Source organism: Phaenicophaeus curvirostris, chromosome 26, assembly GCF_032191515.1.
Source record: "Phaenicophaeus curvirostris isolate KB17595 chromosome 26, BPBGC_Pcur_1.0, whole genome shotgun sequence".
Lineage (NCBI taxonomy): Eukaryota > Metazoa > Chordata > Aves > Cuculiformes > Cuculidae > Phaenicophaeus > Phaenicophaeus curvirostris.
Genome location: NC_091417.1, coordinates 5,597,123 through 5,612,337, shown reverse-complemented (window position 1 = coordinate 5,612,337; position 15,215 = coordinate 5,597,123). Strand labels below are relative to the sequence as shown.

Below are 15,215 nucleotides of genomic sequence, written 5' to 3'. Positions count from 1 at the left end.
AGGTATGGCGGAGTTGGGCTCATGGTAGGACCGAATGAGCTTAGAGGTCTTTTCCAACCTTAATGATTCCATGATTCTCTGCCTCCCAGAAGTAGGTTCATGCCAGGCTCACCTCCTCTGCAGTGCAGACAAGGAAAAGCAGGCAATTACTGCACTGAGTACTGCCGGTCTGTCACCAACCCACAATTAAATGGATAATGAGGCCCAATTATGGTGCCTAGCTGTGGAATTAGAAAGCTCTGCCCACAAACCCTGGAAATGAGCTGCTGCGTTCAAACCAGGAACCATCCAACAGCCACTACTTGTCACCACTTTCAATCCAAGTCACAAAAATGAAGGTGGAGTGGAGCTCACTGTGTAAGTGGTTGCTTATTCAACAGAACACGAGCGTAATGAATCACTGCTCACGTCTTTAAAAAACACAACACGGGGCCAAGGGTTCAGAACCTTTTTATTCTCAATTGCCAACAAGAACCTTGACAGAACAGAACTTAAAAAAAACCCTTCCTTTTCAAAATGTGAGGCATTAATTTCTTTCTAGACAGATCCCATGGCCGGTTTCTTAATTCTTTGCATATTTAGACTTAATTTTGTACTTTGCCTCAATTTTTAGATGTAAACTGCTTAATCCAAATGTTTACACAATTGCAAACATGTATTTTTAATGATTTAAACTGTTCTTCCCGCCCCAACCCCCATCCCAGCAAGGAACATTTAAGGTAGAGCTCTTAAAGGTGTTTGATGTCTAAAGAAAACTACAAAACCCTAAAGGAAACTCAACAAGTACTGAACTGTACTCTTCAAATGTCACCTGTTTGGTTTTAAGCGTATTCTACAGAATTCCCTGAAGATTCCTGTTGGGAATCTGGCTGGAAGCACCCATGTGACAAAGTGAAGGGTTGATGCTGCAGAGCTGTGACCTGGATGCTTCCTAGAAGGAGGTAGAAGTCTCTGTAAATGCCAGTGTGGTTTGAAGCCCAAGTTGTCCCCTTCCCACACTCTGCAGGAATGTGCTTGGACACGGAGAAGGCAAAATGCAAACAGTCACGCACACAAAAATACTTCTCAAGTTTGGCTGATCCATATGACTTTGATTCAACGTTACCCAGTTGGAAGCCTCTTTACAGGCTGGAGAAACTCTCAGGACTGACTTGATGCTCTGCAGATTGTAGCAGGCCCTCAAACACGAGGTCACAAGCCATGCATGCTATGACCACAGCTCCCTGCAGAGGATTTTCTGCACCTCCCCAGCAAACCACCAAACCTTCTCACTAATGGCCCGCGTAAGTTCCACAGAAATCACTCCAGAAACCACAAATGCCCAAAAATAGGAATAGAGAGTGTTCCTTCGCAGATGCAAGACACATCCTTATGGTGCAGGGTAGAAATTCCTTTGTGTGTGGTCCCTAACTTCCACTGAAATGGGACTACAGAGTTTCTACCACACCAAGGCCTGAACTCACGCCCACCTGCCTTTTTTTGGTGAGCGTTTCCCTCTAGCCCCAGCATTGATTGCATCCCTTCTGCTTTGGGTTGGAAGGCACCTCAAAGCCCATCCAGTTCCACCCCCTGTCATGGGCAGGGACACCTCCCACTGGATCCAGTTGCTCCAAGCCCCATCCAACCTGGCCTTGAACCCCTCCAGGGATGGGGCAGCCACTCCTGCTCTGGGCAACCTGGGCCAGGGCCTCCCCACCCTCACAGGGAAACATTTCTTCCTAGGATCTCATCTCAATCTCCCTTCTTTCAGCTGAAAACCATCCCCCTCATCCTATCCCTTCACTGTCTGATCAAGAGCCCCTCCCCAGCTCTCCTGTAGGCGTCATCCACAGGAGCTCTGTGGTCCTACAAAGGGAGTAATTTAGTGCTGGGAAGGAACGGACTTCCAGGAGGACGAGACAGTAATACACTAAGACGGGTTTTTTGCATCAGTTGCAGAAAAATAGGGGAATTTCCTCCACTCCCCAAGGTGAGAGCGTCCTGTGCTGAAGAGGCAGCACTTGTCACCTTTGTAACTGCGCTTATCTACAAGTGGCATCTCAGTTTGTTTGGCAGGTTGAGGCTGACACCATTGCAGTGTCCCTGGACTGTGCATGCAGAGCCACGTCTGCGAAGCAACAAGAGTACTGGGTTTAGTATCTCTGATGGGGAAGCAAGATGGTCATTCCTCAAAGCACTTTCAAGCTTCTGCTTTCAGCTAATGGCAAATAACGGTCTGGGATTTCAGCATCAGGCACTTCCACAGGGGAAGCTCCCTCCTTCCCACATCCAGACATAGTTTTTCCCCCAAGCTGTGCTGGTTTAAGCCTGGTTTTACCCCTGTTCTGACTTGGCAGCATCTGACAGTGAGTGGAGTTGCAAAAAGCAAGGCACTAATTTGGTTTAAGATGGGATGATTAAAAAAGTCAGCAAAAGATAGCATGGAAGGACATGTTTAGAGGCAGAACCAGAGTGGCTGGGGAGCCAGGCTGCTCCAGCTGGAACCCTTTAAAGAAGGGCCTGTCAGGAATATGAAATAAAGGACATGGAGGATGCTCCAGAAATCAGATTCCTTCAGAAGCAGCCAGAGATTTCAGCAACTTTCGCCATCTACAGAAGTCAGCACAGAGTGTACTTACAGACTCTCCACGATACGGTGTAGGGGAGGGACTCAGGGACACGCACTCTAGAGGGCAAGCAGTTCTTCTGTGCCAAGGCGATACTGGAACTGAAAGGCAGCAGTTACTTCTCCCAACAAATGCACTTGTTCGAAGTTATGCATTTTACTAGAGCATGGAGAGCAGAACCACAGGGGTACCCTGACAGTCGGGTGGTGCTTGGAGAGCTGTGTACACTTTCGACACTAGAAAGTTTTCCCAAAAGCGTGACAAGTGACAAGTCCCTCAAACCCCAAACTGTGACTGTGCTTTACAAAGGGTGAGGCGGGGGGGGGGTCTGATTTAGAATCATAGAATCACTGGGTTGGAAAAGACCCATCGGGTCATCGAGTCCAACCATTCCTATCAAATACTAAACCATGCCCCTCAGCACCTCGTCCACCCGTTCTTTAAACACCTCCAGGGAAGGTGACTCAACCACCTCCCTGGGCAGCCTCTGCCAGTGCCCAATGACCCTTTCCGTGAAAAACTTTTTCCTAATGTCCAGCCTGAACCTGCCCTAGTGGAGCTTGAGGCCATTCCTTTTCGTCCTGTCCCCTGTCCCTTGGGAGAAGAGCCCAGCTCCCTCCTCTCCACAACCTCCATTCATGTAGTTGCAGAGAGCAATGAGGTCTCCCCTCAGCCTCCTCTTCTCCACGCTAAACACCCCCAGCTCTCTCAGCCATTCCTCATAAGGCCTGTTCTCTAGCCAGGACAGGACGAGAGGAAATGGCCTCAAGCTCCGCCAGGGGAGGTTTATGCTGGACATTAGGAAAAAATTTTTCACAGAAAGGGTCATTGGGCACTGGCAGAGGCTGCGCAGGGAGTTGGTTGATTCACCTTCCCTGGAGGGGTTTAAGGCATGGGTGCATGAGTTGCTGAGGGGCACGGTTTAGTGTTTGATAGGAATGGTTGGACTTGATGATCCAGTGGGTCTCTTCCAACCTCGTTTTTCTATGATTCTATGATTTCCAAAGGCAGCTGAAGGCTCACCACTTCTCTTCCCAGTGCATTGGCCAGGCCTCCAGCAGGAACAGAATGCCAAGTGCACACAAGAGCAGAGTATCTGTGCACCTAAGGGCTTCCTTCTCTCGTAGGCGCCAGTCACTGGACAACGTGTTAACAGTGGAGCAGCACCCTAAGAATGTTCGCTGTTCATCAGTATCGCTCCTCCGGGGTCTTTACAGCAGCAGAGTTAGCCCGTGTCCAGCCATCGGGGCTGGGTTGCGAGAGGGCTGCAGTATTCCCACTAGACAAAGCATTGTTTTAAGGAATGAAGCTCATATTCCCTACCTGTTCATGCCAAAACTGGTCATGCCCCAAACAAAAGGAGAATCCGACTGCTCCGACAACTCTGCAAAATGAAACACATGTTACGGCTCTGAACTGAAGCTCCAGCAACCACCATCAGATCAGGAATATCTCTGTCACACTTTTACATGTTCAAGGGGGAGTAAAAGCTGATCTAATAATGAATGTGTCTGCTTCACTGTCATTTAACTGAGGAACAGGAAAAGGATCATAGAATCACCAGGTTGGCAAAGATCTTTGAGATCATCAAGCACAACTGTACCTGTCCACTACTAAAGCAAATCCCTAAGCACTTCATCCGCCCACCTTTTAAACACTTCCAGGGATGGTGGCCCCACCACATAGAATCATAGAATCACCACCTTTCAGGGCAGTCTCAGACAGTGCCTGAGAACCCTTTCAGTGAAGAAATTTTTCCTAATATCCTGCCTGAAGCCTCCCCTGGGGCAACTTGAGGCCATTTCCCCTCATCCTATCACCTATCACTTGGGAGGAGAACCCAGCACCCATCTCTCTACAATCTCCCTTCATGTATTTGTAGGCAGCGATGAGGTCTCCCCTCAGCCTCCTTTTCTCCAGGCTAAACAACCCCAGCTCCCTCAGCTGTTCCTCACAAGACCTGTCCTCCAGCCCCTTCACCAGCTTTGTTGCTCTCCTCTAGACATGCTCCAGAATTTCAAGTTCCACTTCCACTGCCATCATTGTACGTACAGAAACTTATCTGGGAAGGAGCAAATGTTGGGTAATCTACCTCCATGCCACCTACGCAGACACGTTGAGTTCTCTACACCATGAAAAGCCTGCGTGTTCTCTGGAATGAACATAAGCAGGGTGTCCTACAACTGGGACCTGAGTGAACAGCATCCCTGGACTCACAAGTGGACCTCAAGGACAGGACCACGAAGCAGGCAGCAGTGTGGCAGATGGGAAGTTCCTCACCTCTTTCCCAGTCTTCATCACACGGAGGTGCCTGCCATGTGCTCACAGCGTTCATCTGCTCTCTCTGGAAGCCAGAGGACTGATTCATTTCTGGAAGAGAGGAAACTCATCCTGCTTCAGAGGCACAAAGTGCTTTGGGTTAAGCTGTGGAACAGCTCTTGGCTTTAGGGGAAACCCCACATGGGTTGGGTCCACTTAGGAGCCTGGTATTGATCTGAAACAGAGCAACTTCAAATCTGTCCTTTGTCAAAGAACAGGAAAAGACTCTGCCCACTGGAACTTTGCAGCAGGAATGCTTGAGTGAAGAGGAAACCCGCTCACACCAATGCTGGCATCACCAGAGCCACTGCAGTGGATAGAAGAGATTGCATAGGACATGATATCTTCCTAAATATTTTTGGGCTCTTGGATAGCCGCCCTCCCACTGAGTAGGAGACTGAAGTCTTAATTGTACGGCAGATGAAGGAAGCACAGCTGCAGAGCAAGCACAGCCTCAACAAAGGGAGATAAGCTCGACAAAAAGAAGGACCTGTCCTGGTCATTAAGGCATCCAAGCTCCTGCTGGAGGTTCTTCAGTGTGTGCAGCCTAGGGTACGTCCTTTTTATTCAAAAAACCTGGTGATAAAACATGCACAAGGCCTGCTGGGAGCACTGCAATGTTCTCATGAACTTGCTCAATAAATCAACACAAATAAGACTTAGTTTTCCCCAAAAATGCTGTGTCATACAAAATTACAGACAATAATTTGATTCCCACTTTTTGGTTGTTCTATGAGCTGTCCTGACAAACAGGAACCCTCAGTCTCTAGAAGGAACAAACATCTCAGAGCAGGGGTGGGTGTCTTACCTACAACTTGTTCGATGAGCCCTCTGTCAGTGCACTTCGTGATGTGATCGCTGAGCTCAGCCTGAGGGACCAGATGGCGAGCGTTGAAGGGGCACACGGCCAGTTCCTTTGCAACTTCAGGGTGGCTCTAGACAATGAAAAAACAAAACTATAAAATCACAGAATCATTAAGATTGGAAAAGACCTCTAAGCTCATCCAGTCCAACTGTCAGCTCAACACCACGGTGCTGACGAAACCATGTTTCCAAGCACCACACCTACACACTTTTTGAATTCTTCCAGGGATGGAGACTTCACCTCTGCCCTTTTGGGAGAGGATTTTTTCCTAATATCCAATCCAAACCTTCCCTGGTACAACTTGAGGCCATTTCCTCTCACTTGTTACTCAGGAGAAGAGACTAGCTCCGGCGTCACCACAATCTCCTCTCAGGGAGCTGCGGAGAGTGATGAGGTCTCCCCTCAGCCTCTTCTTCTGCAGACTAAACAGCCCCAGGTCCCTCAACTGCTCCTCATAAAACTCATGTCCTGTATCTCTTGTGTCCACTTATCTCTTGCTGATCCATAGGAAAAAAAAAAAAGAGGATATTTGCTGTTGCTTTAAAAAAAAAAGATGAAATAAGGAATGGCAACATATTGTCCAGAGACTTAATGAAAATACAAGGGGAAACCTTGTGGCTAAAGGACCTGGGGTTGTTTAGCCTGGAGAAATGGAGGCTGAGGAGAGATCTCATCATCCTCTGCAGCTCCTGGAAAGCAGGTGGTGGTGAAGTGGGTGTTGGTATCTTCTCCCAAGTGACGGGTGATAATGAGAGGAAATGGCCTCAGGTTGCACCAGGGAAGGTTTAGATTGGGTATTAGGAAAAATTTCTTCACTGCAAGGGTCTGAGGTACTGGCAGAGGCTGCCCAGGGAGTTGGTGGAGTCTCCATCCCTGCGGGGACGTAGCAGATGGGTGGATGAGGAGCTCAGGGATGGTTCAGTAGTGGACAGGTATGGTTGGATTTGACAATTTCAAAGGTCTTTTCCAACCAAGCAATGCTGATGCTATGAAACCAACAGGACACTCTTTAAACATTGTTCACTGAGAAACTGAGCCACACAGGATGTGACCAAAATAATACATTCCCAGCCAAACTCCCTGTAGCTGGCTGCAAGGCTGGCCACGTGGCTGGTGTTTTAAAGCACAGATGAAAACATTTTAATAACAACAGCTGAGAGATGTCAGGCAACTCTAACCCACTGAAGTTTAAACTTCTGCCCGAAGGCAGAGAAATTCCTTACACCTTTCTAAACAGTCAGGGAGTTGGTCTCCCTGGGGACTTTGGTGCTACAGGATCACCATTCAAATAAAACTCTCCTGGACCCAGGTTCTACTGGCAGCACCGGGCTGTCCCTGCGGGAAATCAGCCCAACCCTTGCAGATGATCACAGAATCATGGAACAGTTCGGGTTGGAAGGGACCTTAAAGACCACCTAATTCCAAACCCCCTGCAATAGCCAGGGACACCTCCCACTGGATCAGGCTGCCCAAGGCCCATCCAACCTGGCCCTGAACACCTCCAGGAATGGGGAAGCCACAACTTTTCTGGGAAACCTGTTCCAGTGCCTCCCCATCCTCATAGTGAAGAAATTCCTTCTTATGTCCAGTCTAAATCTGCCCCTTTCCAGTTTGTACCTATTGCCCCTAGTCTTATCACTCCATACCTTTGTAAAAAGTCCCTCTCCAGCTCTCCTGTAGGCCCCCTTCAAGTACTGGAAGGTCACTATACAGTCCGTTTGGAGCCTTCTCTTCTCCAGGTTGAACAAGCCCAACTCTCTCACCCTGTCCTTGTATGGGAGGTGCTCCAGCCCTCTGATCATCCTTGTAGCCTCCTCTGGACCCGTTCCAACAGCTCCATCTCCTTCTTACGTTAAGGATTCCAGAACTGGACACAACACTCCAGATGAGGTCTCACAAGAGAGGAATAGAGGGGCAGAATCCCCTCCCTCACCCTGCTGGCCACGCTTCTTTTGATGCAGCCTAGGACACAATTGGCCTTCTGGGCTGCAATCGCACATAGCTGGCTCACATCAAGCTTCTCATCAATCAGCACCCCAAGTTCTTCTCTGCAAGGCTGATCTCAATCACATCAGGCCCCATCCTGTACTGAAACCATAGATTGCCCTGAGCCAGGTACAGGACCTTGCACTTGGCCTTGTTGAACCTCATGATAAAGCCTTTTGGGGTAAAGCACAACTCTTCCACTGTCCCAGCAACTGCCTGGTTCTGGCTGAGGCAGCTCTGCTGGTCAGGGATCCGTCTCACACTCCAGGATGCAGGTGTCTTGTACAGAACCCCCTCCCCTGTGGCACAGGCTGCAAGGACACCCAAGGCAGCTGCTGTTCCCACATCGATACAGTCAGGGTTGTCATGTCCTCATGTCTCCACTGTTTCTTTCAAGCAAGAGCAAGTTATTCTGGCTGCACAGCAGAAGCTTCTCAATGCTAATTGATCTGAGGGCTGGCGCACCTCTGCTGTGAGGACAGGCTCAGAGAGGTGGGGTTGTTCAGTTTGGAGACGAGAAGGCTCCAGGGAGACCTTAGAGCAGCTTCCAGTGCTGAGAGGGGCTCCAGGAAAGCTGGGGAGGGGGTCTTCATCAGGGAGGGCAGGGATAGGACCAAGAGGTATGGTTTTCAGCTGAAAGAGGGGAGATTGAAATGAGACCTTAGGGAGAAATGTTGCCCTGTGAGGGTGGGGAGGCACTGGTCCAGGTTGCCGCCATCCCTGGGGGTGTTCAAGGCCGTGTTGGATGGGGCTTTGAGCAACCAGATCCAGTGGGAGGTGTCCCAGCCCATGGCAGGGGCCTGAAACCGAATGGACTTTAAAGTCCCTTCCAACTCAAACGATTCTATGATTCTGTGATTCTGACACAGTTCAAGCAGAAAGAACTCACCCTGCTCTGCTTGCAGCGTCCTCATTTGCAAGGCAAGGCTGCATTTTACATAAACAATGGGAAGCTTGTAGAAGCATTTAATTAGATTTCATGCATAGGGAATTCAACAAACTACCAAGCAAGAAGGACAATCTCCACCCAGGCGCTTGCCACTGCAAGTAATCACACAGTAGCATCTTTTGATGGATCAGATAATAATCCCGAGCTCTTTTGCTAATTGCTTACTGACACCAGCTGCGTCTGACAGTTGGACTGGTGATCACTATCTCACCACATCATCCTAACGAGGGAGAAGATTTAGATTAGACACTAGGAAGAAATTCTTCCTGATGAGGGTGGGGAGGCCCTGGCCCAAGTTGCCCAGGGAAGTTGTGGCTGCCTCATCCTTGGAGGTGTTCAGGGCCAGTTTGGATGGGGCTTGGAGCACCTTGAGGTGTCCCTGCCTGTGGCAGGGTTGGAACTGGATGGGCTTTGAGGTCACTTCCAACCCAAACCATTCTACAATTCTACAGTCTCACCACAACTGTGTGGCCATCAGGTATGAAACAAAAGGACAAACCCAACATGGTGAAAAGCTTACTCGCCAACACTGTCCACCTGGCTGGCATACACCCTCTTGCCACAGTTTTCAGAGGATGGACAATTTTAGCCCTCCAGAATGCTGGAAGATGGAGGTATGAGCTATTTAGCCCTGTCCATCATTTTCTCTTGTTACTTAATATTTTTAAGGCACAAAATGAATTATTTATCAGTACAGATGCCAGGACACAAACCCTTCTAACGTGGGAGGCTTGGCACTACTACACTGTTTTAAAATTACACTTGGCAAACTTACTGGTAAATGTAAAGAGGAGCAATTGGGTTTTAAAAGGTCTCAGCAAAAACCCAGAACTCAGTCAGATGAAAGATTTAAAGAAAATAAACCACGGGGACAACAGAAGAGAGGAAAGAATCCTTTCCCACTAAATGACTTGTATTCAAATTCTGGATAAAAGATGGAGAGGGGAAAAACCCTCTCCCATACGCACTCAGCTCTGGATGTGCAGTTTCTTCCAGACTCACATCAAGCAGTTATTAGCAAAACAAAACACCAAAACCTGCTCTGCAGCTGCATTTCCAGCGCTTAGGAGTGAATTGCAGCATTCCAACACTTCTCTGCCTTAGCCAGAGGGGTGCACGTAACTCAGACTCTCTATGTGGGAAAATGTATCTGGCCTCCACTGGAAGAGAGTGAATTCCCTCCCTGATCAAACCAGGAAGAACCTGCATCTCCTTTCAACACAGCCACGCTGGGCTTGGGTGAATTCATATTTGCTTGAAGCTATTCCTAAGCAAATAATAAAGGTGTATGGAATAAAGGCTAAAAAAAGGCTGTTTGTACTCAAGCCAGCCCAAAAATGTAAGACGAGCGAGAACACACATGTCAGATTTAGAGGCACAGAATCGCTCCCATCCAGTGCCTCGTTCGGCACTTACCTTCCGGCACTTCACAAGGTGATAGGGAAACCGGCAGGCTCTGATGTGATGATGTTTGTTATACGGACATTGAATTAATCTCTCTGGATCCAAAACATCTGTAGAACAGAAGAAGAGAGAGAAAAAAAACAGGTAAGAAAGACAAGATCTTTGTGACAGTAACACAGCCAGGTGGGAACAAGCCATTCCACCACAACGGGGCTGTGACCTCCGGGAGTGAAACCAGTTGTTCCCAGTTTGAACCCATTCATTGAGGCAGGCGCCTGCTTTGCATAACTGCATTTTGAAGTTTGCCATGATTGGATGTTGGTCAGAGCAGACACAGAACTGTCAGCAGCACTGAGCATAACAACTCTAAGTCACTATATTAGATTGTAACCACACTCACTCCATGACGAAAACCCTTTTCCAGCTATCTCAGAGGAAAATCTGTGGGATGCCGACACCTACCAGTGCCTGCAGGATCATCCTCAGTCTGAACCAAGTTGCTTTTGATCACCAGCCAGTTTTACTGGAGGAAGGATACCAGACAATGTTGTTTCATCGCTGAGGAAGCTGCATCCCTAACACAGTGCACCTGACTTCTAAGTGGAATTTTTCATAGGTCATGCAATTATTTAGGAACTAAGGAGTTAGTAAATTGGCTAAAACATCTGTGAATTGAGGCTCTGTGAATTGAGGCACTGAACAGCGAAGTAGCAGGAGTGCCTAAATGCATGATATGACCTAGCTTCTTTCATTCTTTCTGCTCTGCTGCTCTTTTTATGGGGGGGAAAGGAGAAAAAAAGAGGGGGAAAGGAAAAAAAAGGGGGGGAAGGAGAAAAAGAGAGGAGGAAAGGAGTAAAACGGGGGGGGCACCTGGGTTGGGGAACCCCCTGGTTTCAATACAGGATGGGGGATGATGTGATTGAGAGTGACCCTGCAGAGAAGGACTTGGGGTGCTGGTTGATAAGAAGTTTGACATGAGCCAGCAGTGTGTGCTCGCAGCCCAGAAACCAACCGTGTCCTGGGCTGCATCCAAAGCAGCGTGGCCAGCAGGGCAAGGGAGGGGATTCTCCCCCTCTGCTCCGCTCTGGTAAGACCTCATCTGCAATACTGTGTTCAGTTCTGGAATCCTCTACATAAGAAGGATATAGAACTGTTGGATCGGGCCCAGAGGAGGCTACAAGGATGATCAGAGGGCTGAAGCACCTCCTGTCTGAGGACAGGGTGAGAGAGTTGGGGTTATTCAGCCTGGAGAAGAGAAGGCTCCGAGGAAACCTTAGAGCAGCTTCTAGTACCTGAAGGGGCTACAAGAGAGCTGGGGAGGGACTGTTCACAAGTGCATGAAGTGATAGGACAAGGGGCAATGGGTATAAACTTGCAGAGGGGCAGATTTAGACTGGACATAAGGAGAAATTTCTTCACTATGAGGGTGGGGAGGCCCTGGAACAGGTTTCCCAGGGAAGTTGTGGCTGCCCCATCCCTGGAGGGGTTCAAGGCCAGGTTGGATGGGCCTTGGAGCCCCTGATCCAGCGGGAGGTGTCCCTGCCCATGGCCGGGGGTGGGGCTGGGTGAGCTTCGAGGTCCCTTCCGATTCAGACTATTCTATGATTCTATGATTTCCCTTCCCTCCCCGCTTCCTTTCCCCTTCCCCCTTTTCTTCCTTCGCCTCCCCCTCCCTCCTTTCCCCTCCCTTTCTCCCCTCTCCCTCCCCTCACCGCACTCCTCCTCCAGCTCCATGCCGGCCCCGCTCCCGCCGCTCTCGGTCCCTCCCGCGCCTGCGCCTGGTCCCGGGGCCGCCCCGGGCAGCGCCTCGCGGCGTGGGATGGGTTGGAAGGGACCTGAACGCCCACCCAGTCCCAGTCCCACCCCTGCCATGGGCAGGGACACCTCCCACTGGATCAGGTTGCTCCAAGCCCCATGCAACCTGGCCCTGAACCCCTCCAGGGATGGGGCAGCCACCACTGCTCTGGGCAACCTGGGCCAGGGCCTCCCCACCCTCTCAAGAAAACATTTCTCCCTAAAATCTCATCTCAATCTCCCCTCTTTCTGCTCAAAATCATTCCCCCTCGTCCTGTCCCTGCCCTCCCTGATCCAGAGCCCCTCCCCAGCTTTCCTGGAGCCCCTTTCAGCACTGGAAGCTGCTCTAAGGTCTCAGAGGCTTCTCTTCAGCAGGCTGAATCTCAGAATGGTTTGAGTCAGAAGGGACCTTAAAGATGATTGGATTCCAACCCACTGCCACGGGCAGGGACACTTGTCGCTGGATCCAGGTGCTCAAAGCTGCATCCAACCTGGCCTTGAAAACCTCCAGAGATGGAGCAGCCACCACTGCTTTGAGCAACCTGTGCCAGGGCCTCCCCACCCTCACCGTGAAGAATTTCCTCCAAATGTCTAGTCTAAAATTAAAACAACCCCAACTGTCTCAGTCTGTCCTAGTACAGGACATGCTCCAGCCCTCAGATCATCTCCATGTCCTTGTCAGAACTCACTCCAACAGCTCCCTGTCCTTCCTGTGCTGGGGAGTCCAGAACTGAAGGTGCAGAATCCCCTTCTTTGCTCTGCTGGTTCCCCTGTGGTGGATGTGGTTGGCTTTTTGGCTGCAAGTCCACATTGCCAGCTCATGTTGAGCTTCTCATCCCCCAGCACCCAAGTCCTTCTCTTCAGGGCTGCTCCCAATCCATTCTCCACCCAGCCTGTGCTTGGGATTGCCCTGACCCAGGTGCAGAATAGAATCATAGAATCACCAGGTTGGAAGAGACCCACTGGATCATCGAGTCCAACCATTCCTATCAAATACTAAACAATGCCCGTCAGCGCCTCGTCCACCTGTCCCTTAAACCCCTCCAGGGAAGGTGACTCAACCCCCTCCCTGGGCAGCCTCTGCCAGGGACCAATGACCCTTTCTGTGAAAATTTTTTTCCTAATGTCCAGCCTAAACCTCCCCTGGTGGAGCTTGAGGCCATTCCCTCTCGTCCTGTCCCCTGTCCCTTGGGAGAAGAGCCCAGCTCCCTCCTCTCCACAACGTCCTTTCAGGTAGTTGTAGAGAGCAATGAGGTCTCCCCTCAGTCTCCTCTTCTCCAGGCTAAACACCCCCAGCTCTCTCAGCCGCTCTTCATAAGGCCTCGGATAAGAATCTTGCACTTGGCCTTGTTGTACTTCATGTTATTCACACAGCTTCACCTCTCCAGCGTGTCCAGGATCCCCTGCATGGCATCCCTTCCCTCCAGCATGTCAACCACACCACCAGCTTCGTGTCATTGGTAAACTGGCTGAGTGTGCCCTCAATTCCACTGTCAATACGTATTCAAAGCAGAAGTCTTGTGACGCACAGGCCTGGATTCTGCAAACCACCACCCAGGTCCCTTCAGATGCCACACAGGGATGCAGCCCGGTGGTTGGAGCACAGCTGGAGCACTGGCTCCTGTCGACTGGACTCACAAGCAGGTCTCAGGCCTGGCTGTGCTGCTGTGGAGTGGGACACGGTTTAGCTGTGGACACACAGACCTGGGGAGCATGGATGTGTGTGTGGAAGATGGGAGATTATATAGTTCATGAGCTCCTCAGGGGCATGGATGTTCTCTGCTCCATGAAGAGATCTCTGTCCTTATGTTACATGGTTGGACTCAATCTTAAAGGTCTTCTCCAACCTAAATGACTCTGATTCTGTGACTTAGTTTCCTTAAGGGATGAGGGAACAAAACCTGAATAACTGGAAGAAGAGGTATATTTTCCACCGCAGTGTGGTCATAGCTTCTCTCTCCAGTTTCCCACTTTTTTTTCCAGGGCAGGAAAGGACAACAAACATCTGAAAAGAGTTTGCTGCTCTTTGGAGGTTAGTGTAGCTCCAGTGTGTTGGCTCTCTTGCAAAGTTTCCTGGTATAAACAGGCCAAGAGCATCAAAGCGTGGTGGCGTAGAACCCCTCCATTCCTGTCCACCATGCAGACTCCTCCACATTGGAGCTTCCAGGTCTGCATCTCTGCCATGAACTTTCACTGATTCCAGTGGAACCCTGAGCTGGAAAGCCCCTCTCAGAGGGACACATCTGCAGCTCTTTCAGGTGAACACAGGAGCCATGAACTGGAGATGTCCACAGAAAGGCCTACTGTTAGGGTGACTCTCTGGCCACCTTGCACTGCCCACTCTGATGCAAGTAACACTCCCTAGAGGCACTGTGAGATCTTTCCAGGAGGCTTGAACAATTAAGGGGTCTCATCACTGTTCTCAGCAAGTGCTTGGTTTCCCAGGATCCCAGTAGGGGACACACATCCCTTCTCCTGTGAATTTGAAAGCGTGGAGGGAGATATTCAACTGAGACACATCCCCATCCTGGCTTCTTTTGGGCACTGGAAATTCTCCTATCACTGTCTCTTCAGCGCTATCAGCATCTGATAAACATACCTGGAGCTGGAGGCTCTGGAGTCCCCACTGAAGGCTCTGGAGTCCCTACTGAAGGCTCTGGAGACCCTGCTGAAGGCCGTGGAGTCCATGCTGGAGGTGCGTTGCTGCTGTGCTGCTGCATCAAAGGCCCATTGCTCACTTTCTGGCTGATTGTCTCCTCTGGGCTTGCATTGCTGAGTTGCCATTTCATCTTCCATTTGGTTGTCCATGAGAAATCAAACTCCTCTACCGTGATGTCTGACTTCACCTCTTCTTTTTCTTGAAGACAATGCAAGCAAAAGGGAAAGCAGCTACTCGCTCACCTCCTGACAGTCTGTCCCGACAATTCTTGAAGTTCAGGGGTGTGTGTTGTGGTGTATTCAAGAGATGTCATGGACACAGCAGCCCCTTTGGCAAGGAAACCAAGCCATGTGTGTTTCCTTCTTAGACTGATCACCCCAGCAGACCCTGCTCACAGTGGGAAGATCTCTACAGTGGGGAACATGGTTATATTGATGGAGTTGTCCAGCAGAACACATTTTCTTGTGTGCAGAAAGTTGGCTGTGTCTCTACTACCAAGTTCACTGCTGGTTAGGCTCTGGGAGGGTCTGGCCTCATCATGCTCGGGGATGTCCTGAAGCAGTTGAGGAGCTTCCCTTCTTCAGCTGCTACCCTCTATGCACTCTTTCTGCTGGTGACAGCGCCGCTTCAGAG

The 15,215-nt window shown here is 49.9% G+C and overlaps 1 protein-coding gene across 1 annotated transcript; it reads right to left on the bottom strand.

Annotated features, from left to right (window-relative positions):
- Nucleotides 1–433: 433 nt before the first annotated feature.
- Nucleotides 434–11,921, bottom strand: LOC138731306 (gametocyte-specific factor 1-like). Its single transcript, XM_069877157.1, has 7 exons — nucleotides 11,842–11,921; nucleotides 10,142–10,239; nucleotides 5,734–5,860; nucleotides 4,887–4,976; nucleotides 3,930–3,990; nucleotides 2,619–2,707; nucleotides 434–931 (listed from the first exon to the last, which is right to left on the bottom strand). Coding segments are annotated over exons 1-7 (489 nt in total). The 5' UTR covers nucleotides 11,864–11,921; the 3' UTR covers nucleotides 434–929.
- Nucleotides 11,922–15,215: the final 3,294 nt, after the last annotated feature.

Bases quoted from the DNA above. Each gene is read 5' to 3' on its own strand.
- LOC138731306 (XM_069877157.1), bottom strand. From the start codon at position 11,863: ATGGAGCTGGAGGAGGAGTGCG. The intron at 4,977-5,733 runs GTAAGACACCCA...CCTCTCTTCCAG, and splicing joins GCTCATCGAACAAGTTGTAG to AAATGAATCAGTCCTCTGGC. The intron at 3,991-4,886 runs GTGAGGAACTTC...TTCATTTTGCAG, and splicing joins TGATGAAGACTGGGAAAGAG to AGTTGTCGGAGCAGTCGGAT.